Source organism: Dermacentor silvarum, chromosome 8 (assembly GCF_013339745.2).
Source record: "Dermacentor silvarum isolate Dsil-2018 chromosome 8, BIME_Dsil_1.4, whole genome shotgun sequence".
NCBI lineage: Eukaryota > Metazoa > Arthropoda > Arachnida > Ixodida > Ixodidae > Dermacentor > Dermacentor silvarum.
In genome coordinates this window covers 89085078-89112537 of record NC_051161.1, presented here as the reverse complement: position 1 = coordinate 89112537, position 27460 = coordinate 89085078, and the positions used below count along the sequence as shown (strand labels likewise).

Here is a 27460-nt window from a genome sequence, read left to right as displayed (position 1 = left end):
CCATTGAGGACGCGTTCTTTATTATATAAATCAGAGACATTCCACAAAATACAGGCCCAGATTCGGAACTCTTCAGGGAAAGCATCGCCAACGACAGAAGCGAGAAACGGAGATATAAGTAACAGAATGAGAAACAGATGGCGATTACCCAGAAAAACAACTTGCATTTTTTTCTACATGCGGCATAAGCTCCTACATTCGACATCTTACCTCATGCTTTCGTATTTTTGCGAAGGCTGCTCTCGGTGGCGGCGATTCATTCCGTTTATGAGCGAAGATCGATGGCACCACGCCTGGCCTTAGTCGAGCAGATTTCACCGGAATTCCTATTGCACGCATCAGCGATAAACTCTGATGGTAATCACTGTCCCGAAAATGTTTTAAACAGAGAAGAGTGGTTCTTGAAGGCTTGAAATTACTTTGTTTCACCGCTGTCATCCACAAAGATAACGTCGTCTCGGCTGCCGGTGCTCGTACAGCCGTAGGCAGCGCAAAAGGACGGCATGGTGACACTGTATGCTTCTTAGACGGAGTTCTCCTTGCGTTAACAGTCCTTTGAAGCGTAAGCCGGAAACGCAGGGTGGAGATCTTGATCATTTGCGATAAAGGCCACGGATACAACATGATTGACACACAAAACCTGCACACGATTTCCGCGCGGGCGCCCGGGACCCCTATATTGACGTCATTTCCACTAGCTTTCCCCTTCTGCTGCCACCGCGGGCCGACTCCGCGAGCCGCGGTGGTCGGAGCATAGCTGCGAATTTAATTCTTAATTACACAGCCGCTACTTGTATGATAAAAAAAAAACTTCGTACTGGGGATTTCAAGTGTCTGCTCTTCAGTAAAACGTCACTTTTTAGAAATCTAAAACCTGTTCAGTTTCCCTTTAAGACCGTCCGCACCGCTCACGGACACACTGTGCCATGGGACGTGAAAGAGGAGGAACTATAATTTTGTTTTCTAAGCAGTTTGCTTTTTCGCCGCCAGACGGTGATTTTTAAACGCGCTGCAAAGTTTCGTGATCGTCAAAGCAGAACGCAAAAATGTCCGGCTCCAAGAACGACGCACGCGCTTTGGGAGATCACAGATATCGTGATTCCGCTGCCTCTGCGGCTGGATCTTATCGATACATCGAACAGTAGCGAGTCAGAGGACGCTGACTTTTCGTCAAACTTTGAGCCTGGAAGCGACGGTGACGCAAACCAGCCCGGAACATCGATGGCCGTAGCCCGGCACGCCAAACTGTAGTGCTTGCAGTTAAATTTTTGTAGCGCGACACCTGTTCAATAAAAAATTACATTTTTTTCGGAGATAGTGCCTAATAGATGGCAATGCATTTCGTATATCTCATAATTTTCATAACATTTTTGGTTAGTAAATACAAGCGTGTCTTTACAAACTTTGTTCAATTTTATCGCACAATCTTGATTTTAACAATTTACGTCTTTTTTATTACATACATTTTGTTAATAAAACTTTTATGCTGTTTATCTATTACAATTAATATTGAGTGCAGTAGTTTCTTCAGAAAACACATCTGCCGTAACATACAAAACACACTTATTTTCCCCATGGTAGGGAAAGAGTTAATGTCAACTAGAATATCGGCTATCCCTCTTTGCTCTGACGACACCACTCTCTTCCTGTCTCTTAGAAGGGCCCTGAACCACTTTTTATCGAAGTGGAGAAAGGCACTTGAAGTGAAAATAGGCTATTTCAGAAATACAGTAAAAGCTCGATGATACGATCACGGCTAATACGAATTTCCGGATGATACGAATTTTTCTGTGGTCCCTGCCGAGCCCCATTACTTTGCAACGTGCTAGAGAACGGTTGTTACGAATCGATTTTCAGCCTGCGTCGGTTGATATGAATAAACGCCGCCCCACCGACGGCCGCGAAAGAGAACAGCGCGCAGTCACGCGCTTTCTCTCCTTCTCTTTTGGTGCAGAGGCGCGGCGCCGGACAGTGCGGACTCCGCGACTGGGCGCGAAGAGTTTGAAGCGGTGGCGCTTTTGGTGCTTTTGTACTTTTCCTCCTTTTCTGCGAGCCGTCAGATGGAGTGGCTGCTGTGCTTCGGGCCGCGTTCTTCGTGTTTGCGCCATTTTGCCTAGTCGCAGCGAGCTATGTCTCGCAAGCGGAAAGCACTCTCCTTTAAAGAGATGATGATGATGATATGTGGTTTTTTGTGGCGCAAGGGCCAGGTATGGCCAAAGAGCGTCATGACTGATAATGTTGTGTTAAGCGCTGATTGATTAGTTGCAATGATAGGATGTAACATGGCTGTAAAGTGGCCTAAAATCAATCGCTATCGTAGTAGCGTAAAACGATATATAGTATAAAAATATGATAGTGATATGTGGGGTGGTCTATGGGTACAAGAGAAATTAGACATTCTTCGAAAGGTCGATGAGAATCCCAAGAGGAAGCGGACGGAGTTTGCTAAGGAGCTAGGCCTCGCAACGTCAACACTGAGCACAATTGTTGCACAGCGAGACTATCATGAAAAACGTGCTTTTGTTCAACGTCAATGCGAAGCAAGCAAATTCGAACACGCTTATTTCGAACATACCGCGCACCGACAATGCCATTAGCAGCGCGCCAAATCACGCGGCGGCGCCTCCGACCGGCATTGCTCTGACACCGCCATAGAGCAAAAGCTCAGGAGAGACCCCTCAATGCCGCGCGCGAAGGAACGGGGAGAAAAAAAAAAAAAAAGAACCCGCGCCGGAAATTTCCTTCTCTCTCAAATTGCAAGGTCGCCGTTTCTGCATCGCGCCGGAACAAGCGTGTACGTGCCGACTAGAGTGTTCTAGACAACCGTATTCTAGCACACACTAGTGCCGACGTCTCAGCCACGCGGATAAAATGGCAGTGAACCCTTCTCCTCTATTTTCTAGTCACATGTTGACCTTGCATGCACGCTGTGGCAGCAGCGCAGAGGGAAGCAGCGGCAGAGGCACAGTCGGGCCAACGAAACTGCCACGCCCGCAAACGCTCGCTTCCCAATAACGGCAGAAAACGAAACTTCAGGGGGCGGCTAAAATAAGCTGGCGCCAGCACGGCGGCGGGCGCGCACGGAGTCGAAGGTGAGAGAGCTACGAGGGAGTTGAGAGGGAGGGCGAGGGGAGCCACCGAAGCGGCGGAGTTGACGCAGCCAAATCCGCTTCCCTGCCGCCCTCCTCCCTCACCTTCGACGGTCTCCGCGCGCACCCGTGTGCCGGCGCCGCCCGCTCGCTCCCTGAAGCTTCGTTTTCTGTCGTTATCGGGAAGCGACCGTTAGCCGGCGTGGGCAGTTTCGTGGCCCGCGCTTGCTATGCGCTTACGCGCCGCGATATTTCACGACTCGCACCGTTCGTGCATCGTGCTATGGTGCACGAATACTTCAAAAACACGTCCTTTTAGTTCGAACAAATTTTCAGGCCCCTTCGAGTTCGAATTATCGAGATTCGACAGTAGTTTTAATTGTGTTTCGATGATACGAATTTCGGCTAATACGAATATTTTTCGTGACCCCGTGAGATTCGTATCATCAAGCCAGTGGACTCATGGCGACACCCTGTGGCGGCCGCGGTATATACGCTACGTAGCCTACCTCAGCTACCAATAGCAGCTGTGTATGGAAATCCACTTTATTACGAAATAAAGCTTCTAGAAAAAAGTGAGGATCATGGCTTCTGTTGAAAAGAGAGCCTTTGAGAGAAAGGTGACTTCGTGCTCCACTTGAGGGCTCCATGAACCACGTATGACAGCAAAACTTGGCTGAGATGTTCACAGCAGCGTATGCTACCTGCGGACTATGTTATTTCGCCGAGCCTGAGGGGTGGTTCAGGGCCCCTTTAACGTTCATATGTTAACACTGGTAGAAAGCAATGATTGTACACTTTTCTTTTCAATGACAGTGGTAAGCTCCCAGCCAAGATTTGCTAATGCCTGCCGTATGTGCCCCAACCCATATTCTTCTGCAAGTTTCCTTCTCATGATCAGGGTCCCCTGTGAGTAATTGGTCTAGATAAACACACCACTGCACATTCTCTAGAGGCTGACTGGCGACCATGACTTTATGTTCCCTTGCCAGGCTATTGCACATTATCTTTGCCTACTGCATATTAATCTTCAACCCTACTCTTAGACTTTCTCTATTAAGATCCTCAATCATTTGTTGCAATTCAACCCCAGTGTTGTTGAACAGGACAATGTCATCTGCAAACCCAAGGTTGTTGAGATATTCACTGTTGATCCTCACTCCTAAGCCTTCCCAGTCTAATAGCTTGAATACTTCTTCTAAGCATGCAGTGAACAGCATTGGAGAGATTGTATCTCCTTGCCTGACCCCTTTCTTGATAGGTAACTTTCTACTTTTCTAGTGGAGAACCACGGTAGCTGTGGAATCTTTGTAGATATTTGAAGATATTCACGCATGCCTCCTTTACTCCTTGATTACGCAATGCCTTTATGACTGCTGGTATCTCTACAGAATCAAATGCTTTTTCATAGTCTATAAAAGCAATTGGAGGGGTTGATTGCATTTCGCAGAATTCTCAATTACCTGATTGATGACATGGTTGTAATTTACTGTTGAATGTCCCTTCCTGAAGCCCGTCTGTTCTCTTGGTTGATTGAAGTGTTGCGCCAATATTATTGGAAATTATCTTGATGAATATTTTATACAATACTGAAAACAAGCTAACGGGCCTATAATTCTTCCATTTCTTTAACGTCTCCTTTCTTGTGATTTAGCATAATCTTGGCATCCTTCCAGCTCTCTGGTACACTTGAAGTCATGAGGCATTGCCTATAAAGGGCCGCAATGCCTTACGACTTCAAATGTACTGTGGAAAGGCAGCAGGAGGAGATCAAATTACAGTTGATTTAATCAAAGATGGAGCAGACAATATGCTTGAAAAGTTTGGGGCCCTTTACATGCAATTTGGAAGCGTAATGCGTAATAAATGTTGCCACAAGGATGTCTGAAGCCATAAGCCCGAAGGCAAGACAAACCTGTCTACCACTTATTATTCCCATGGTAGCCGCATGATCGCAGCACTCGGGTTTCCTCTAGTAATTCCCGTGAAGAACTGACTACTACCACTAAAATGCCGCCTCTTATCTATTCCTTTCCTCTTGCCTACCTCGCGCAAGCGTTGGCTGATGTCGGCCAAACTCATCTGGCCGTCCAACTCGAGTGGTGTTAGGCCCCTTGCGGAGAAGGCCACTGCGGTGATCACGTCCCTTGAGCGTACCAGTGCTCGTAGAAGCAGTGCGGACACCTCTGCAGGCGTCAGCCCATCAAGACCACGGGCGCGCCCATGGGTCATGGGGCCACGGACATCCACAGCCACTAGGTAGCGCCTTCCTATTGGTGGCACTGCCTGCATCAAGAGAATCTCTTGCTGCAGTAATCACACCTACAAATCTGTGAACATTGTAAAAATCCCGTGTAAATGACAAAGAGGGGGAGGGAGCAGACACACAATTTTTTAAGACTTTGCCCTGAGCTCACACCTTTCGTGGGATACACATGCACTTGATTTACAATGATTACCTTTAGACGCTACACTACGAACAACAACAAACTAAGAATAACAGCCAAGAATGAAAAGCAATGCATTGTTTTTAGATCACAGTTACTTTCTTGGTGACTCTGGTATAGCCAATCTCGCAAGCTTTAAGAACTCCTCTGAATAAATTTGCTCAAAGCAAGTACCCCTCTGGTACACGACATCTTGCGCTGTAATAACAGGGCGTCGAAGGCACCATCACAAATTTTGTTTTGTGTATACAGTTTTTGCAATCTTGCGACACTCCATCTTTAAAGAACTTTAAAACTTTTCGCGAACAGGATATATTTTTGTAAAACTTGATGCAATATTAAATGCGAAGCATTTCTTGGCGAACATTTGCCACTTTGACAGTACCCACCTACCTACCTACCCACCCTACAAGGTCTCTTCGGCGTAGCTAAAGGGACTCCCGAGGACTCACGACATGAATGTCATGACATTCATGTCGTGTAGGTCATGAAACAGCCACCTATGTGTTGGTGCTCTCATAGTCGTTTTGCTAACTTGGTAGGCTCCCCCGCACACTGCTCTTTATGAAATCATAGACCGAGTCCAAATTCGTAAATCCTCAGGAAAATTTCATGGAGTTGACAGGCATTAGCGAGACAGACACAACCTCACCTGGCTAACCCTAAGCCGACGATTGAACATTTATTTACTGCATTGCAGCCAAATGTCGATGTAATGACCATGGATACAGTCGAACCTCGATGTAATGAAGAAGGATATAACAAATTATCGGATATAATCAAGTAAATCTAAGGTGGCTCTCGAACCTCGATGTAATGAAGAAGGATATAACAAATTATCGGATATAATCAAGTAAATCTAAGGTGGCTCTCGCCGATAAGCATGTAACAAATATATAGGGTAGAACCCTGCTGATACGTTCCTCGTTCATACATTTTCCCAGGTATAATGTCACTAAAGCGTGGTCCCAGCAAAGGGCTCATCGACACCTTTGTACAGTGAATGACCGAAAATTCGGACATGCTTGCTAATTTGTACTTTTTTGCGGCACAGCTGTTCTCCCCATGACGCCATGCATAACAATGACAAAAATTTCGGACCATTTAGGGCTCACCATTTGATTTTTACGACTCAGTCTGCGCCAAACTTTGTTATTGTGGCTGTTGCCAACCAACACCAATGCCAGTGAAGTAGAACCTCAGAGATTCTCAAACAGGCTCAAATTTCTGAGGTCAGTAGGTCATTCGAATCACCATCGTTTTCTGGTTCCGTCACCGCTTTTATGCTTTGTTGTGTTGAATGTTGCATCAGTCACCATTCCGTGGGTTGTATCACCTGTGTTAACTATGTTTTAACCAGGAGGTTGTCGCTGCAGTAGGCTACTTCGATCAACTTCGACAGTAGGTAGTATCGTGCATATCTACAAGAAGCAGAGCATGGCGCTAACTCCAGCTTCGCAGCTAACGCCGGTGACGAAGCGCTGCAAGTACAAGACGATGACAATGGTGCAGAAAGCTGCTGTCGTACAGCTCGTACAGAACGGCCAGTCACAGATTGAGGTAGCTCGGGAATTCGGCATTTCGAAGCAGACTATCTCGGGCTACATCAAGAACAAAGCTAAGATTCTTGGAGCAACTGAGAAATGTGCTACGGCCCAGAAGAAAAACCTCCATCAAGGCACATAGCCCAAACTTGAAGAGGCTCTGAATATCTGGCTAGGCACCATGGTTGCGTGGCGCATTCCCATATTTGATGACCTGCTGAAGCAGAAGGCCAAGACCCTCGCGCTTTGTACGGGAATCAAAGGCTTCAAGTTTAGCGACGGCTGGCTCTGCAACTTTAAGAAGTGATATGACCTCGCCCTCAAGAAAATGTGTGACGAACGTGGATAACACGTTGGCTGCGAATTACAGTAAAACCTCGGTGATACAAATCTCGCAGGGTCACGTGAAATATTCGTATCACCCGAAATTTGTATCATCAAAACATGCACAATATCAAGAAAAATGAATTTATTTTGACGAGAAAGAATTTCTAATAGTGGAATCCCATTGATACCTTCCTCGCTGCTGCGTTTTCCCGGCTGCTACGTCGCGTTTTCGCGGTCCCGACCTAAATCTCATTGACTTCCATGTATAGTCGAAGTTCGATAATTCGAACTCGAAGGGGCCCAAAAATTTGTTCGAAATAAAAGGACTTATTTTTGAAATATTCGTGCACCATAGCACGACGTACGAACGGTGCGATTCGTGAAATACCGCGGCGCGCAAGCACATATCGAGCGAGGGCCACGAAACTGCCCGCGCTCGCTTTGCGATAATGGCAGAAAACGAAACTTCAGGGAGCGGGCGGCGCAGGCACGGCGACAGAGAGAGATTGTGGTTGTGAAGAGGAAGAGGCGACACAGCGAAGGGCGCGCGCGGGGACCGTCACAGGTGAGGGAGGAGGGCGGCAGGGAAGCGGATTTGGCCTCGCAATCTCATTTCGGTGGCTCCCCTCGCCCTTCCTCTCAACACCCTCGTAGCCCCCTCACCTTCGACTGTCTCCGTGCATGTCCGCCGCTTCTGCCGGCCCGGCGCCGCTTAGCCCGCTCCCTGAAGTTTCGATTTCTGCCGTTGAAGCGAGCGTTGGCCGAACTGGGCCTCCGCCGTTGCTTCCCTCTGTGCTGCAGCCGCAGCGTTGGCTGAGACGTCGGCACGTACACGCGTGTTCCAGCGCCACGCAGAAACGGCAACCTTGGCGCGACGCTGTGGTTCTTTCTTTCTTTTTTTTTCCGCATGGTGTTGAGGGGTTTCGCCTAAGCTTTTGTTCTCTGGCGGTGTCGGAGCAATGCCGGTCGGAGGCGCCGCCACGTAATTTGGCACGCTGCTGAGAGCATTGTCGGTGCGCGGTATGTTCGAATTAACCATCGCAAATGCTTTCGCGTTCGAATAACCGGGCGTTCCCCGTGACACTTCGCCAATCTATAATGTACTGGCATGTTATGTTGCGTTTGAATGTGGCGGTCACGTAAATTTATCTGTGCAGCCAGCTTGTACATTGCAACAAGCGACCGATGCGTTGCAGCAAGCGACCGGCACATTGCAGATACGACGCACCCGCACGGGTGCCGTTACTGCCGTATCCTGAAAATCTATCTGCGATGTGCGCACAGCGCGCCCGCGCGGACCTTATCGTCAAAATGATCTGCGATGTTGACAAAGTGCGCCTAGTGCCAGTAGCTTCGTATACGCTGTGCCTTCTTCGACGTTTAGTTCGCGTTGAAGCGAGAGACAGCGCAAAGGCCAATTCGCTCGGTACTGCTGCTGCGTTTTCGTTGCTTCACCTTTCGGGCGAAACTGCAGATTTTTTCTCTCTCTCTTTTTTTTTGTGGTCCCTTGAAAAACGTATGAACGGGACATTTTCTTCTTGTCCGAATCGTCACCGATCGCCTTCTGAAAGGAGTATAAGTGCGCGCACGTGATCTTGCGAATATTTTCGCATGCCACTGAACGCCTGAGCAAGTCGAGTGCAGGAAGCGTTTTGGCTGTCGGGGCTGCGCCGCGGTCGTCGTTGCAGCATATTGGTCCTCGTCTGATTTCTCGCTAAGCATCGGCTAGGCTGTGATGTGGTCCGGTCCGCTCGACGTGGGGACCAATGAGAGATTGCGCAGCCGCATGACGTAGTCGGTTACTTGGCGACTATGGATCCCGCCCAGATCCCGCTGTGCCGGCTTGTCTGTGCCGGTGGCCCCGCTGGCTCGGCCACCGCCGCTGTTGCTCACGCGTTCGTATGATCCGTAGCGGCGCGGCAACACGTTCGGAACAGCCGATTTTTTTCGTATTGTGAGCACTGTATTTCGGCTGGGGAATGTTACGAATTCGTATCACACCGAAATTCGTACCAGCCGGGTTCGTATCACCGGGGTTTTACTGTACTGCACTGACAAGCTGCAGACCTTGCTCCACCGCTACTCGCCGGACGACGTCTTCAACTGTGATGAGACGGACTGTTTTAGAAGCTTCTGCCAGAGAAGACGCTTGCTGTTTCCGGAAATCCTTGCCATAGTGGGCAGCATAGCAAGGAAAGGGTTACCATTCTTTTAGGCACAAACATATCCGGAACTGAAAACCTACTGCTTTTGGTTATAGGAAAGTCCAGAAACCCAAGTTGTTTTAAAGGCATATAAGTGTGCCCGTGTGGTACAAATAGAACACTAAAGGCGCAACCGCATGCACGCGATTTCTGAGCGACGGCGACGAGCGACAGGCTTTGCCGTCGCAGAGGGCGATCCGTCGCTGTCGCTGGTCGCGCCTCCGGTTTCTGGCCAGCCAGAAAATATCGCTTGTCACCCGGAAGTCAGCGTGACGATATCTGCTGGGAACAGTGATTGCGCAACAACATGGCAGCAATCATTCTGCCCGCTTTGACCTGAATTCGCTCTTGCAACTTGCTCTCTGCTGTGAAAGCAAAAAATAAATAGTACAGTCAGTCATCGCTTCACCTCACTGCTAGCTGAGGACTAAGTATCGGCGCTCTCTTGTCGTTATTATTAAGATCGGTCGTTTGTTTTGATGCCGTTAGGCCTGAGACGCCACCGTGAGCCTAGAAAGTGTTAAGTTTTACTCAACAGATGGCACCACGGCATTTTACGCTGGCAGCATGGGACGGATTTCCACTGGGGATTGATGATAGCATATTTTAGCTAGATCTAGATAAAACGTTGACCTTTTGATAAAATTGAGATTTCTTTACACGCGCACGATAACATTTATTCGTACAACAATGTAAATCCGTCGCTACTCTTTTCGCGATGTCCCGTTCGTGTTGTTGCTTCACGCCGTGACACTACAGCCCGACAGCGTGTGCTTGTCGCGTCGCTTGTCACTGTCGCTTGCATATCGCGTGCATGCAGTTCGGCCTTAAAGCCTAGATTACACAACAGTTGTTCGAAGGCTACGTGCGCGGGCTGGATAAAAGGTTTGAGGCACAAAAGTGCAAGGTGCTGCTTTCTATTGACAACTGCAGTGCCCATGGCCTAATCAATAACTTGAAGGCAATTGAAATCGAATTTTTGCCACCAAACATCATGAGCGTCTTGCATCCAATGGATCGGGGCATGGTAAAGAACCTGAAAGTGTTGTACCGATCACGCCTGCTACATTGCATAGTCCTGTCCATCGACAGTGGCAACCGTTACAGTGTGGATTTGTTGTCAGCCATTCACATTGTTGCCAATGCCTGGAAGGCACTGACGGCAGGCACAATCCACCGCTATTTCCGCCACGCAGGATTTGTTGCCGGCGTTGAGTGAGATGTTGGAACGCAGGACCCTGCACCTGAACTGCCAGCTACTATGCCGAATGTGAGCGGAGACGAGCTGTTTGAAGATTTGCGAAGCAGCGGCGTGCTGATTCCAGCCACAGAGAACTTTTGAAATTTCGCTGGTGTAAACCGTGCCGCAATGTCCTGTGCCGAACTCAAAGAGGAGGAAATCGTTAATCAAGTACTTGCGCCCTTGGAAGATGACTGACTCTGAGGAGAGCGTACCGTGTGCTGTGGGGCTAACGAATGGGGACCTTGCGCAAGCCCTCGCGGTGCTTTCGTCGTGCTTTAGTGAGGACGTGACGCTTGCCCAAATTCAAGCAGATTTGGTTCTGCGTAAGCGGAATACCGTTCAATGATGCACTGAACAGTTTTTTCGGCCTCAGGTGCTGTAACAAGTAAATAAATAAGTGTTTTCTTGCCGATTTTATTTTAAAAAAAATGTCTCAGTTTCGCCCAAAAGGCGAAGCATCAATTGTGATAATTAGTAGAGAGCTATAAGGAGTAGGGATAGTAGTTTTATCGGCTGCAGAAACTTGACACATTCACTTACAACCACTGTCAAAACGCGGGCGTGGGGAAACGCGGCCGCTGCAGCGAGCGCAGGTTCGTGCGGTCTATCGCTTCAACGGAAACTGAGCGGCGTAAGCACAGCGCATACAAAGGTCAGAGCCGTGTGGTGCGCGCTACAACATCGACAGCCGGCACAGGCGCGAATGCATTGGTTGGCAGAGTAGAAAACGCCAGAGTGTCTCACGCGGCTGCACTGTAAGCGGTATGCGTATACATGGAGTGCTATGGGAAAATTAACGGGAGTCTGAAAAGACCGTACTATATCCAACCCTGCACTAAAAGCGGTTACGTTATAAGTGGTCTATACTGTACAGTGAGCGACTGATTTTTCAGACATGCCCGGTATTTCGGACACCTTCGCGGCACCGCCATGTACCCTATAGAGTCAATGTATAAGAACGTCTGAAATTTCAAGACGCAAACAACCGTCACCGTGGCCTAGTGGTAGAACGCCCGCCTCGGCTGCGGGAGGCTGTGGGTTTGATTCCCACTGCTGCCGGGCACCCACTGGTTCAAAAGGGTACAAGCGTACCCCAGCCTGGCGTTCGGCTTCCTTCAGGGGTGATACGCTTGGGAAAGGAGCCTGCGCCCTGAATTCCCATCGAAACCAACGTGAGCACGTACCACTACCACGTCACCGCAAACAACCGTGCTTCTCAAGCTTCGAAGCACGACGTGGTGCATAATGCCGGTTCCCATAAGTCAGCTTCGCCTCATACCGCAGTGTTACGCGGTGAAGATACAAAAAGTATTGGAGTGAAGCATACCTAGAGTGGGAAAGGGCAATTGTCATGGGACAAGGTATGTTCCCCTTAATTATACCCGTGTGCACCCACCGTCTCCTATCACAGTACCAGCACAAATATGCCTAATAAGTGTACTTGCAGGTCTTTAGAGCTACTTCAGCCGTGCCTGTGGCGATTTGAGCCTTTTGTGGCAGTAAAACGCATGCATTCGATTTTTCGAACTGCCCGATCTTTCCGACGCTGTCGCGGCCTCTAGGGAGTCCGAAAAATCGGACGCTGACTGTACATCCAAAGGAAAGAGAGTTTAATTCGATTAAATAATGCATACTGACGCATATACATGTTTATCTTTCACCGGTGGCCGCTTTCCACCGGCTAACAAATGTTAAACGTTATCGCTCGGCGCAGGACGCGCCTGCATCGGAAGCTTCTGGAACGTTATTGATGCTTCTATCCGTCGTCTGTGGTCACTGACGCCCATGTAATCTGATTGTATGAGCGACGCGAACTATCTCGAACTTTCTGGAAGAGAAGCGGGCACCAGGGATTAATCTGGAACTTTTGATGACTCGCTTATAAAAGCCGACGCGTTTCGCCATTGATCAGATTTCGACGATCGCCGACTGTGTTTGCCGCTTTCGTTGTGCTTCGAGCGTAGCTTGCTTTTGTGGGCACAGGTTCACCCAATAAAGAATAAGTTTCGTCATACACAGTTTTATGACTGTTTACTTCAGCGTCACTACTACGTGACATCTGGTGGAGGTGCTAGTGCGTTCATGAATCGAATGCCCCCGCAAAGCCACGATCCAATCCCGAAACCGGAGGACAACATCAACGGCGCCAAGGACCAGCGAGCTAGCCGTAGGCAGCAAGGACTTCTGCCGGAGTACGGACTTCTTCCCGAGAAGACCACAGCGATCAAGGCCAAGTCAACGACCCCAATGACAGCCCCAGTGTCCCCCATCCTGCTGCAACAACCTCGGGAGCCACCGACCTTCCGTGGATCATCGGCTGAAGACCCTGAAACCTGGCTGGACACATACGAGAGGACTGCGACGTCCAACAAATGGAGCGACGACTACAAGCTACCGCATGTCTATTTTTCGTTGGATGACACTGCTTGGACCTGGTTTGAGAACAGAGAGGCCAGCCTGGAGACGTGGGACCTTTTTCGTGAGAACTTCGTGAGAACCTTCACGAGTGTCGTACGAAAGGAGAGGGCAGAGGTTCTCATAGAAACCAGAGTGCAATTGCCGAAAGAAAACATCGCGATCTTCACAGAGGAGATGACTCGCCTCTTCCGCCACGCCGACCCCGACATGTCTGAGGAAAAGAAAATTTGGTTCTTGATGCGGGGGCGTCAAAGAGCAACTATTTGCCGGACTGATGCGCAACCCGCCCAAGACTGTCGCAGAATTTGTTTCGGAGGCCACAACGATAGAGAAGACGCTTGAAATGCGTGCCAGGCAGTACAACCGCCGTGCCCTGACCAACCACGCCGATGCTCAAGCCCTAGGTTCCGACGACCTGCGCGAGACAATCAGAGCGGTCGTTCGCGAGGAGCTGCAGAAGCTCTTTCCCAGGTCGCAGCCTCAAGTGGCATCTATCGCCGACATTGACAAAGAAGAAGTTCAATGCTCACTTGGAGATCCCGATGTGCAGCCTCAATCGCCGCAACCCCAGCCGGAAGCACTTACCTACGCCGCTGTCGCCCGTCGTCAAGGCCCCCCTCCTCGCTCGCGCCAGAGCCCCGTAACGCCGCAGTTCCGTCGTCCACCGCCGCGCCGCCGCCGCCAGCACGCCCGCCTGTCACCCAGCGTAGCTACCCGAGAAAGACGGACATTTGGCGAGCCCCCGACCACCGCCCGCTCTGCTATCACTGCGGGGAAGCCGGCCATGTATACCGCTGATGCCCATACCGCGAGATGGGCCTACGAGGGTTCACCGTTAACGCACCACGTCCACGGCTTGGCGAGCGGCCACGTCATATCGCCGATTACATCGCCGGAACGCAGTGGGGACCCCGACGTCCTTCGCGTTCGCCATCACCGGGACGCTACCTGTCGCCGCAGCGCAGACCATACACTGGCCCAGCCCGGGGCCGGTCCGTGAGCCATCGCCGGACAAGCCATCGCCGAGCGCCTAAATAAGACCATCGCCAACATGCTGGCAATGTACGTCGACGTCGAACACAAGACATGGGATGCCATCCTTCCGTACGTGACCTTCGCATACAACATGGCCATGCAAGAAACGACGCACATGGCGCCGTTCAACCTCGTCTACGGAAGGAACCAGACAGCAACGCTTGACGCCATGCTACCGGACGTCGCCGACTAAGAAAATCTCGACATTGCCACTTATTTGCAGCGTGCCGAAGAAGGTCGACAGCTCGCCCGCCTGCGCATCAAGAACCAGCAAAGGACCGACAGCTGACACTACAATCTTCGACGACGCTACGTCGAGTACCAGCCCGGCGACCGTGTTTGGGTCTGGACTCCGATACGCAGACGAGGACTTAGCAAGAAACTGTTACGTTGCTATTTCGGACCATATAAGATCATCCGACGTATTGGCGCACTGGACTATGAGGGCGTGCCAGACGGCATTTCGCAATCACAGCGGCGCCGGGCACAACCTGAAGTCATCCATGTGGTGCGTCTTAAGCCTTTCTACGCTCGCTGATGAACTTAGGTACTTTGTTACTTTGTTATTGTTTTTTGTTGTCTTTTTTTTATTACGCGTGGTTCTGTTTTCGCTTTCGTGTTTGTAGCATCAGGACGATGCTTTTTAAGGGGAGGGTATACATGTTTATCTTTCACCAGCAGCCGCTTTCCACCGGCTAACAAATGTTAAACATTATCGCTCGGCGCAGGACGCGCCTGCATCGGAAGCTTCTGGAACGTTATCGATGCTTCTATCCGTCGTCTGTGGTCACCGACGCTCATGTAATCTGATTGTATGAGCGACGCGAGCTATCTAGAACTTTCTGGAAGAGACGCGGGCACCAGGGATTAATCTGGAACTTTCGATGACTCACTTATAAAAGCCGACGCGTTTCGCCACTGATCAGATTTCGACGATCGCCGACTGTGTTCGCCGCTTTTGTTGTGCTTCGAGCGTAGCTTGCTTTTGTGGGCAAAGGTTCGCCCAATAAAGAATAAGTTTCGTCATACACAGTTTTACGACTGTTTACTTCAGAGTCACTACTACGTGACAATACGTCTGCCGGGATCTGAAGACGAGTCCAATTATTACATTTTCCGAATTAATGAGGGCCGAATTACCAAGGTTTTACTGTAGCTTGTTCGTGTGATTTTAATAGCATGTTTGCATAACACATTTCCCAGGTATCACGTCTTTTCTCTCACAGTCCCGTGGAAAACGTATAGAGGGGTTCTACAGTATATGCTTTAATGAATATCAGATATAACAAAGTTGATATTCGCCTCGATGTCGGTGAGGGAAAATTGAAGGTGTTGTGGATGTCGATAAGTCACATTACAGTAGGAAAGGCGGTGACGCTGATTGCAAGGGGTTAATTGTTTACTAAGATCGAATAGCAAGCAATAGAAGGAAACTATTTACACAGACATCAAGACTATGAGTCAAAAGTTACAATCAGTTTACGATTTTGGTCTACTTTTTTTTAGCCAAATATCCACCGAATCCCCGGGTCCAACGGCGCTGCACGCACCTAAATGCATCCCCAACATCACCCTCGCCCCATCGTTCGTCCAATCACACTATGGTGCGCGCAGTGTGCACACAACGGGGTTCCAAGGTGACACTATATGGAGTTCCAATATGTCAAGGCCGTTGCCACAAATCCTTTGCAGTGCAATTAGTTTCTTATCTCACCACCCCGCAAGACACAGTCGCCCAAAGAAAACACTCCCACGCACACTGGAGCATCTGGTCCATTCGCGGAATGTCTCGTAATGGGTGTGGTCCAGCGATGAGGGGTTGGCTTCAAAGCCACGGCACTGCTTTCTGTTGCGTCCCGTATCGGCCGGGCGCATTCTTTCATTGTTTCCCATCGAGGCAGGCCCTTTCATGAGCGTCGCTCAGACGGCGACAGTGCCAGACACCGACGAGACAGACAAACAAGCGCCCCAACTCGGCAGTGCGCATTCTTTGAGTGCTTCCCCCGATTCCACCCCCTTCATCAGCGGCCGCCTACTTGGCGACGCGGCCCGACAGTGGCATGCGACGTTCGGACAAAGCTCACCTAGAAGCAACCGACCACAAGCGCCACCCTTCGTTAGACGCGGGGATTAGTGTGAACGCCATTCTCCCGACCCTGGCAAGATGACCGTCGGAGGGCAAGAAACAGGTCACCGACTTTCGTGGAAGGAGTGTCGACCCCCTGTTTCCGGATTGCCTCGTCCTTGCTTCGAAGGTGCAACATTAGAGGCGGAGTTCAGGGAACAAGACGGCCCGTCTGATTGGCCGCATCAAGGTCATCTGATTCCTTAGTCGGGTCAACTAGGGAAGACCGATGTTTTATAAGGAGACACCTTGCGTGCATTGGTGTGTCCTGACGTGTTCCGATATGTGCTCAGACATGTAGTGAGCTGAGACTTTCAAAGTGCTCCCCCATGGAGTGGGCTTCGATATTTGGAGCCACTGTAAATATGTAAAATAAACCCTTTTTTCTCTCGCTCTTACTCCCGGACGTACTCATCCCTTTGGCTGAAGGATCACCGGCCTAAACGCTACCCGAGTCTCAACAAATTGGCAGCAGCAGCGGAATAATCTCCGACCCGCAACAAACTGGTAACAACGCTGAGATGAAACGCCAACCCGTTCCTAACATTCCACAAACTGAACGCTGGAAGCCCCGACTCACAGTGAACCCGCTTACGCGCTCCGCAATAACTGCAGCTCCCCCGCCACCCCCAACGGCTATAACTCTCCGCCGCCGCCTTGGTGTCGAACCACGCATCTCTTCTGACCTCCCCACACGGCCCTTACATGTAGCCGCCCGCACAAACAATGCTGAACTCCACTACGACGATATACAGTCAAGCCTCAATATAACGAAGTTGTACTTGCATCGAAAAACTTTTAATGAGAATTTCGTTATATAGAAGTTTTGTTAATTCAATAGAACTAAAATGGGGAAATAAAAATACAGTCGAATCTCGTTAATTCGAACACGGTTAATTCGAACCACGGAGTAAGATAGACAGGAGCGCCGACTCCGCCGCCGCGCAACGCATTCGCTCGGGACAAACCGTGCAACGCAAATTATACAGTGAAAGCTCGTTAATTCGCACCTCATTAATTCGAACTTTCGGGTTAATTCGAACTGATGGTCATGGTCCGGCCACAATATATAGGCGTCTATGGCTTAACCAACTCGTTAGTTCACGCTGCGCATCGGCTCCTCTATCGATAATTCGAACTGCGCGCCGCTGCGTGGTGGTATTTTATACTGCCGCCGCAAGCTTTCAAGGCTCAACGATAGATGGCGCGAGCGCAGCGGCGTCTCTGTCGTCATTGCGCTCACTCTTCGCATCGTGTGATGGTTCGTGCCCGACGTGTCTGCGTAGTCTCCGTGTCCTTTGTGTGCCGCACATTCAGTCGCTAGGGCTCGTGTACGTCAGAGCTACGAAGTCGTTCAGTGCCGTGTCGCTACGATGTGACGCTGCTCACGGCCTTGCATATGTTGGTGCGGGCCTGGGATCAAGTCACGGCAACAACTGTTGCCAATTGCTTCCGCCACAGTGGCTTTTGTGTGACCAATGAGGGCACAGCTTGCGAGCCCGACGAGCGCGAGGCCGTGGTCATTCCTACCGGATTGCGGGATGCGCTGGAGGACGTGACCTTCGACGACTACGTCGATGCAGATCGCTGTGCAGCGGTCTGCGGCACAATCACCGACGATGATATCATCGCGCAGGTGACTGGTGGAGAAGCGCCCGTCGTCGATGTAGGTGCGGATGACGAAGAGGATGATGCACCCACGCGGCCCTCAGCTTTGGAATTAATGGAGGCTATGCGTGTCGCGCGTCTATTCTTCAGCTTCGAGGAAGATGCAGAGGATGCTTTCTGCCACGTTCGCGCGTTGGAAAACAAGGCTATGGCGATCGCATTCAAAGAAGAGAAACAGACAGTGATCACGGATTATTTTCGCAAGTAAATATTTTGAGTGATTTTCCAACAACCCGGTCTCAATTCCTGCTGTTTTTTCAATGAATTTCGTTAGTTCGAATTTCGGTTTAATTCGAACTCATTGGACGTCCCCGCGAAATTCGAATTAACGAGCTTTTACTGTACATCGCATAGCGGCATCTGTCGAGGCGCGTGGAAAACACTCAACAGCTTGCTACCATGTGCGCATGCGCTGAGTGGCGGAGACCGGCGGCGACGGCGGCGCAGAATGGGCAGCGCGGCACCCGCAGAGCATGTCTGCTACAAACCTGGACCCTCGGCCGTCTCAATTTGACAGCAATCAAACACAAAAAATATATGCGCACAAATAATAAAAGCGCAAATAAACACGCGGTAGTGCTTTTATGCACGCATACGAAACATTTTCAGATGTCTTTAGAGGAAACAGACGATAAATGATGCTGTACAAAAAGACAACAGAAGTACTTGTTTTTCACTCCTCTACGTCTGCGCGGAAGCGAAGGTGCGAAATTTTCGACTTCCTGGCTTTGTTTACCATGTCTGCAGTATGTTTATTCATGCCTGACGGAACAAGGTATCTTGACACTTGTGCATGAAGAGACTGAGCAACAGGACAGTGTTTTGTTCCCAGCTGTAAATCTGGTTATGGTAAAGGACGCGAGAAGTTTTCGCTCTTCGCATCGCCATCTGATCTTCAACTACTGCACCAGTGGTCGTCAAAAAATTCCTGAAATAAGTGAGCGCTTAAAGCAATGGACAAAATATGTGCGCGATACTTCGAGCAGCAGCTTATTTTTGATAGTTACTTCAGCAAAGACAAAGGCGATGTCCTACTAGATGTAAAGAAAGTGCCTTGACTTCGAAGCGGAGCCATTCCTTCAATTTGTTTAGGGAAGCCTGGCGTAGCTCAATGATGCTGAATGCCAGGAGGAACCAGAAGACGCCAATGCGGAAGGACGAGAGGAGCCCAATTTAAATTTGTCTACAACTACACACAGTGCAGGTGCCTTTCCTTGTCCAGAGACATGCCGTAATTTAGAGAGAGAGAAAGGGAAAGAACGACAAGGAGGTTAGCCAGTGTAAATACCGTCTGGCTACTCTGTAAATTCTCAGCCTTGCCTTCGAGATGATTCCCCCAGTTATGCAGACACATAATCAGAGCTTCTCTTGTGAAATAATAAGCAGGAAACACCGGCAGGACTTCCCAATTATTATGTTTAATGAGAATGTGGCGATTCTGCTCGCAAGAGAACCGGGCGACACGAAAAGCAGCGCGAGAAACAAAGAAGCAAGTGAAGCATCTTAGCACTTGATGTGTGCTCAGATAAAAAAGAGTGATAAATGTCAGCTTTTCCATAAAAACTTCTTTTCGTTGTCGTCTGTCATTGCTTGACACCACCCGAACTGCCGTTATATCGCCTTACCATTTGCTATAGCTTTTCTTTCCGTCTTAGTTTCCGTAATTTGTTTATTTTCTGTTCCTGTGCCTTGTAAAGTTCCATGTAGGCCACCTGACAAATGCCCTGCATTTGGCCTGTATAAAATAAATTAAATAAAATGATACATGACTTGTTTCTCCTGCTAACGTCACTCCGTGAACCGCAAGAGCTATGCGCGCTACAGGCGTCAGGGCGTGTGCGGAGCAGCTGACAAGCAGGTGCCGCGAGAGAGCCCCCGCGCCTTTGCTCCTCTCCGCTGCAAAGTTTTTCTTCATTCGTAGCGCCGTCTGGTGAACACGCTGTGAAGCAGGAGCCGGCGTTGCAGAATGTGTCCCTTCCAGACGAGCGGAGTCGGCGCTCCTGTCTTATCTTACTCCGTGATTCGAACTGACGCTGTGATCCAGTCAAAGTTATGTGTATTTCAATGGGCGAAAATGCTCGGTTGTTTGAACGCGAAAGCATTTGCTACGGCTAATTCGAACATGCCGCGGACCAACAATGCTCTCAGCAGCGCGCCAAATAATGCGGTGGCACCTCCGACCGGCATTGCTCTGCACTGCCATAGAGCAAAAGCATAGGAGAGACCCCTTAATGCAGCGGCGGATTGTCCAGCCAACGAAACTGCCCACGCCGGCAAAAGGCTTGCTTCCTGATAATGGCAGAAACGAAACTTCAGGGAGCGGGGCTAAGCTGGCGCCGGGCCCGCTGGACCGGCGGCGCCGACACCCACGCCGGCAACGCTAGCTTCCCGATAACGCCAGAATACGAAACTGCAGGGAGCAGGCTAATCTGCGCCGGGCCGGCTGTACCGGCAGGCGGGCACGCACGGAGACAGACGAAGGTGAGGGAGCTGCGAGGGAGTTGAGAGAGAGGGCGAGGGGAGCCACGAAGTCACTGCCACCGAAGTGGCGGAGTTGCCGAGGTCAAATCCGCTTCCCTGCCGCCCTCCTCCCTCACCTCCGACGGTCTGCGCGCACCCGTCGCCATGCCGGCACTGTCTGCTCCCAGAAGTTTCGTTTTCTGCCATTATCGGGAACCGAGCGTTGGCCAGCGTGGGCGGTTGTGTTGGCTATGCGCTTGCGCGCCGCGATATTTCACGACTCGCACCGTTCGTGCATTGTGCTATCGAATACTTCAAAAATACGTCCTTCCTTTAATTCGAACTTCTTTTAATTCGAACAAATTTTCGGGCCCCTTCGAGTTCGAATTATTGAGATTCGACTGTAGTTCGTTACATTGCGAATTTCGTTAAATCGAGGTTTGTTATATCGAGGTTTGACTGTATTCATGTCGGATGCGACTTCGTTATAACATACATTGTTCGACCGTATAGGAAATTCTTTACTTGAATGAGGATCTACTGCTGTAAACAAACCAAAAGTGCAGGAACAGTATCAACTACAGTGAAGTGAATATTTGTTCGCTCTGCAGCTCTAAGTATGTATTCTCGTAGCAAAAATGTCAAATACTTGGCAAGAGTGACTTGACAATACAGATTTTTGCCAGTGGACTGGCTTAGCTGGTCCGCAGCCTGTAAGCCCAATGTACTAATAATGCATGATAACGTCAGTATCGTGGTAGCATATCAATGACAAAAAGCACATCTTTAATTTAGCATTGTTCATGCACCATGTAGGCACAGCAAGCAGTGATCGCATACTTTTTTTGGCTCATGTCGCTAAACCAAGACAAAAAGTCGCTTAAATTTCTGCTTTAAGTCTTGCCTCAAGGTTGCTAAAATTGTTGCTAAATCTGTTGAGTAAATTTTGAATATCGCAGGCATTTTGGAAAACTATAATATAATAACATGGCATAAATCATCGACCAACGTTTTCCATGTTTGTCTATAGTGTCTGCACAGACGGCGAATAAACTATGTTCACCGGCAGGGTTTATAGGACTACAGTGGAATCTCGATGATACGATCACGGCTAATACGAGTTTCCGGATGATACGAATTTTTCCGTGGTCCCGGCCGAGCCCCATTACTTTGCAACGTGCTAGAGTACGGTTGTTACGAATCGATTTTCGACCCGCGTTGGTTGATACGAATAAACGCCGCCCCACCGACGGCCGCGAAAGAGAACGGCGCGAAGTCACGCGTTTTCTCCCTTTCTCTTTTGGTTCGGAGGCGCGGACGTGACGCCGGACAGCACAGAGGCCGCGACTGGGCGCGAAGAGTTTGAAGCGGTGGCGCCTTTGTTGCTTTTGTGCTTTTCCTCCTTTTCGGCGGCCGCCCATCGGATGGAGTGGCTGCTGTGCTTCGGGCCGCGTTCTTTGCGTTTGCGCCATTTTGCCTAGTCGCAGCGAGCTAGTCGACCGAGATACGATCTCGGCTGAATCGCGCGGCGGTACGCCGAGGCTCGGGAGTATCCGTTGGCGCGTCTTCCGTCGACTGCGTTATCGGTGCCGATGGCACAGGGCGATTGTCGGTTTCGCTGCTGGAGTCACACAGGTGAAAGGTAGCGCGGCACGTTCAGTCGGGTGCTCCTCCGCTTCTCCCGCTAATCGCCGTATTTTTCTTGCCGTAGGAGGCTTGCGCTTCCGTATTCCAAAGGCGTGCTTCGTCCAAAATTTATTCTCCAACGAGCGACGATCCATCACTAACCTGGGAGCTCTCAGTAATCCGAATTCCGCGTGTCAAGTGAAGACGCCAGCGTGGTTTACGAAGCAGACAACTGCGGTTGCCATCTTGCCCCTGCCACAGCAGCAACCAATGGAGAGACGCCTTTCAGCACGGCAGCCAATCGGAGGCCCGCTTTCATCGGAGGGCCCGTTTGACCAGCTATTGCAGACCCGCGCTTCTTTTGAGTTTGCGCGTTTGTTACAAGATGGCGACAACGGACGAATTGAGAAGCGGAACGGCGAAACTTTGAGCTTTCGAACGATACCAAGATGGCGGCGCTCGGTGGCGGGAAATATGAGATATGTCTCCGTGAATTGCGGTGATCTGGCGCGATTTAAAGCCGTTTTCTCGCCCTGCGCACTGACGAATAAATCTTTTTCGGCCACTTTTAGTGCGTTTTCAGCCAAACCATTTTGATACAGCGTAGATTAGGCGTTGCAGATACCGAAACGCGTGGTTTTCAAAAATCAATTTTTCTCCCGATTTTTGCGATCTGATCCCCTCATCCCCCCATAATTTAGTTAGTTTTAATTGTGTTTCGATGATACGAATTTTGGCTAATACGAATATTTTTCATGACCCCGTGAGATTCGTATCATCGAGATTCCACTGTATTAAGTTACTAATATATCTACATAACATTGAAAGAGGCAAGCTGAAATACTGTGTTTACGTTAAGATTGTAAGGTTACAAAAGCTAGGACGATAAAAAAAATCACGGGTAGCACAATATTTTTCACTAAAATTATGGCACTTGGACCACATTATCCCTGTGAATTTTTTAGTTCTTGGCGCTCATGAAAGGTGAACAAAATTTCTTGCCGCACCCTTTGTCATATGTTGTTAACACGGCGATAAAAATTATGCAATATTTATAGGTCCACGGCCGGTCTAGAGCGTGCCTCTAGTATACCAGACCCCCAAAGGCGGTCTAGACCTGCTGTGGTGGGTCAAATACTGTGCTTCTGTGCCTTGATCCACCTGTAAGCTCCGTGCAGTATTGATTTGTCTAATAGCCATGAGAAACTGAAGCGTTGCATGCATATTCGTGTGAATGAGCCCTGCCAGTCCAATATCTATGCCTTTCTATACCTGATCTGTCCGATCATGCATCTTCTGCATTATAAATGCCACCATACACTTTATTGATGCGAAAGCATCAACTGGCCCATTGAGTGAAAAAGCTGGCGGCATCTGTAGCAGTGAAACGGCACCTAAGTTCCCATTGGTTGCGACGCCACATCATGAGCGCGCCTCGACAAAGCAGAGCAGGTGAATCGGAACACCTGATGTTGCAGTAGGACGCCAAGTGTTGCGTGAGGGGAGAGGGCATTGCCACAATGCCATGTAACCAGTGCGCCTCGACGGAGCAACTACGGTGATGCAGATGCCGCCTGCAGACGTGGTTTCACGCATTGCTGGTTGCTTGTGTTATCCATGCGTTCCTTGTCCGCACAAGCTCTCACCTGCATTCTAACTGCGCCTTGGTAAAGCCAAATCAAAACGGGTGACGAGTCTCCACGTGCTCGCTTGCCCGCGAGGTGTCCATAACTCAAAAGACCGCTCAGCGGTGTTCAATTGGACATTAATGCCTTCACATTCCCAACTCGTAAAAGTGCTTACATGTCCTCGGATTTTTTTGCACTGAGTCTTAGTAAATTAATTTACTGAAGACAATGCAAAGACAACCGTTGCTTCATCATGGTCACAGAGCCCACACGCCGACAGCCAATTTGGGCTGCTTACTTGCAGTTTTTGAATAATAAGGTGGGTCCTATGAAGCCATTTTTGAAGGAACCTTCGTAACTTCGAAGTTTCTAAAATGTCGCCGGTTGCTAAACAGACAAGAAAGTCGCTAAATCGAGCAACAAAATCACTAAAATGGCAACACTGACAGCAAGCCACTCACGGGCCATAACAGTTGTTAGGAGACCCTTTGCTGGCCTGTCGGAGACATCGTGCTTTTGTTCTTTTTGCACAGACACGACAGCTAATTATTTTGCTGATACAGTAAAAAATGGGGGCAGCTTCCCACTAGAGGTGCGAAGACTGTGCAAACAGCTTCGCTGTCGGTCCCTTCTAGCTTTATCTCGGATCGGCGAAGTCGCAGGCCCGGATCATTTTGTCGACGCTTCTGGCTGCACACACGCTTTTGCTTGGTAACATGATCTCGTAACACTGAATCTTCTGCAAATTGCTGACGTTTCGCCGCCACTTAACCGGCGCGATACTCGGGGTTGGTCCGAAGTCATCTCATCCTGCTCTCGAGTAGCGGCACGACGGTTTTCGCGCCACGCTTCCTCTTCTTCGGGAGTAACGCACTTCTTCAGTCGCCCCATTCTCACGGCGACGTGCTCGGCGCGGAGATGTGGGGCATTCTGTTGCCGCAGTGGAGACGCGAAGCTATGATTATGAGGACCATCGCAGAGACGTAACGTCTTAGCTCCGCCTACCAGAGCTGTGGTAACACAGCTATGCGGGAGCTCGGCATGATAACGTCATGGCTTAGCTCCACCTACACAGCTGTTGCGAGGCTCGGCGTTGCTAGGCGATGCGGAGCGACGTCATCACTCGGCGAGGTTCTCCTGCGCACGCTGCCCAGACTAACCATCGGCTTAAACAGCTTCGCTGTTACAGTCGCCGACACCGATAAATCGGACACCGATAATCCAGACATGCTCGGTAATTCGGACAGCTTCGCGGCACCGCCAATGGTCCCGTAGACTTAATGTGCAAAGACAACTGATATTCCGAAAAGAATGTCCGAATTAACTGAATGTCAAATTATTGAGGGTAGAAGAGACAATACACAAAGCTTACTGCATCAACAAGCTTTTATTTACTGAATGAATCAGAGAATCCTATTCTAGTTATTGACAGGCCGCGTCAAATGGCACCAACGGTCCCCTCGCAGTCTGACTCTGAATGAGTCTTGAGTTGCAGTCTGAATGACCCCGACTCCGCAACTGAAGAGCCTGAACTGCCGCCAAGGACAACGAGCTCAAATGCGGACATCATTAATGACCTGCTAGGCTGCAGTGTGCCAATTCCTGCCGCCGTTACATTTGAAGAATTTCCAGACGTCGACAGCGCGGTGTTGTGTGCCGAAGTGAACAAAGACGAAATAAATGAGCAAGTTCTCCCACCGTCAAACTGCGACTCTAACTTGGATGATGATGTGCCGTGCGGATCTGACTCAAGCCTTTGCAGTCCTTGCATCAGCGTACAACGACAACAGAAAACCGGCAGAAACATAGGCGTACTTGGTTGCATGTAAGCGGAAGTGTGTGCAGCAACGAATCGACCACTTCTATCTTGCACAGGGGCATTAAAACGTAAATAAAATGATCTTTTACGGTCACATTCGTTTTTTTTTCGGACATTCGATAGTTCGGACTTACTTATATTTCCCATGAAGTCCGAATTATCGGTCGTTGACTGTAAAACTTGTTAATTTGGACTTAAGGGACCGCAAAGAATGTCCGAATTAACTGAATGTCAAATTATTGAGGGTATGAAGAGAACAATAAACAAATGCTTACTGCATCAACAAGCTTTTATTTACTGAATGAATCAGAGAATCCTATTTCTATTTTGTACAAAAGCAGTGCAGAAGCTGCAATTCTTGTCATCTCGTGACTGATTAGCGCTCGCAGTGGTGAAGGTGTCATAACTTTCTTTGCAGGACATCCGCGGTGCAAGACCCACGCCTTAATCCGAGACATGCTTTCCACTATCACACACATGTCCCGATTTTTTTTCGCCATTGAGCTGGTCGGCAAAGCATCGCGATGTATTGAGAAATTTCTTTTTTTCCTGCGTACCATGGCACTGCACTGTCGACATTGTGACACTCACCCTGTACGAATACTCATGAAGGGCAGCCACAACATCATCCAGCTGGTGCGATGACGACGATCGGTGGTGGTGGTTGTGGTGCTTGGGGCGTCCAGCCTCCAGGTTGCGCTTGAGGGCATACGTCTCCAGAGGTCCCAACTGAGGGGGGTCCACCTCACAGGCTGACTGTAGACGCTCCCGCAGCGCCCCCACTAGGGGACCTCGTGCCAGCAGTCCTGCCCTTGACAACCGCGGCACCTGTGCCACCAATTCATGCAGGGGCATATGGCGCACCAGGTACATCCACACCTGCCACAGGCAACAGAAAGTAAAAGGCCTCTTGCATCATTATAGGGTCATAAAAGAAAAACACTAAAGGTATTCTGACAAAAAAAAAAAAGTGCTACCACACGGGACAAGACAAGGAGCATATGGAAGTGGTGCCGATCATGAACCAACTAGCTCGACAGTCAGTCCTACATTAAGTATTCTTCCAAAACTGTTTTTGTTAACTTTGTGAAGTGAGCTCGACTAACAGAAGAAAAAACCAAAAACAAGTTAAAAGCAAGCTTTCATTTTCTGTTTCTCTTTGTGCTGAAACCCCAGAGCTGGTATGTCAGTATGACACCACCATGGCTGTTATGGTATTGTAAAGTTCTTGAAGCTTGCCAAGTTCAGTCTGTGGCTTGTTTCGGATGCAATGTAGTCCATATTTACTGATGGGCAATTAACTAGACATGAGCAAACTGTCAAATTTCATGATATAAAGGTGAGCTGGCGCGGGAACGTCAAGACGGCATTGCCAGCCGTCTTTCGTTCGTGCGTGTTTTCTGGGCTTACCAAGCCTCGTCTTGTGGTAAGACTGGCTTTTTTGCTATTTCAGAAGCATAACTTTCTAATACAGCTCAACCTATTTTTCTATTTCGTGTGCCTTTAAGTCATTTACTGAACAAGGCTGTTGACTAAGTATAACTGCTCTCGCTTGTTTCAACTAAACGAAAGTGAAGGAGCAGTTCAAAGTTTCATGGGCGCCACATATGGGCAATTGTAATTGTGCATTCATGAAGGCACAACCGTGACTCCACAACAAAGAGCAGTATGGCAGCAATGATCATAACAACGGCACAATGATACTTCATTTACTTTAGTTTAATGCTCATTCAAAGTGCCTTACACTTGTGCGTTGCAGAACAGTGCTATGCAATGCAGTGTTATGCTCTAACTCACTTTCGTAGGACATTATTGCTTTGTGCAGTA

The 27460-nt window shown here is 49.4% G+C and overlaps 1 protein-coding gene across 1 annotated transcript in view; it reads right to left on the bottom strand.

The window, feature by feature from the left end:
• The window catches only part of LOC119461549 (RNA-binding protein Ro60-like), a 78196-nt gene that overhangs the window by 21484 nt on the left and 29252 nt on the right, over nucleotides 1-27460 (bottom strand). Inside the window, exons 5-6 of the mRNA XM_037722891.2 lie at nucleotides 26225-26512; nucleotides 5136-5375 (exon numbers count right to left, since the gene is read on the bottom strand). Coding sequence (XP_037578819.1) covers nucleotides 5136-5375; nucleotides 26225-26512 — 528 coding nt within the window. The remainder of the gene's footprint in view (nucleotides 1-5135; nucleotides 5376-26224; nucleotides 26513-27460) is intronic.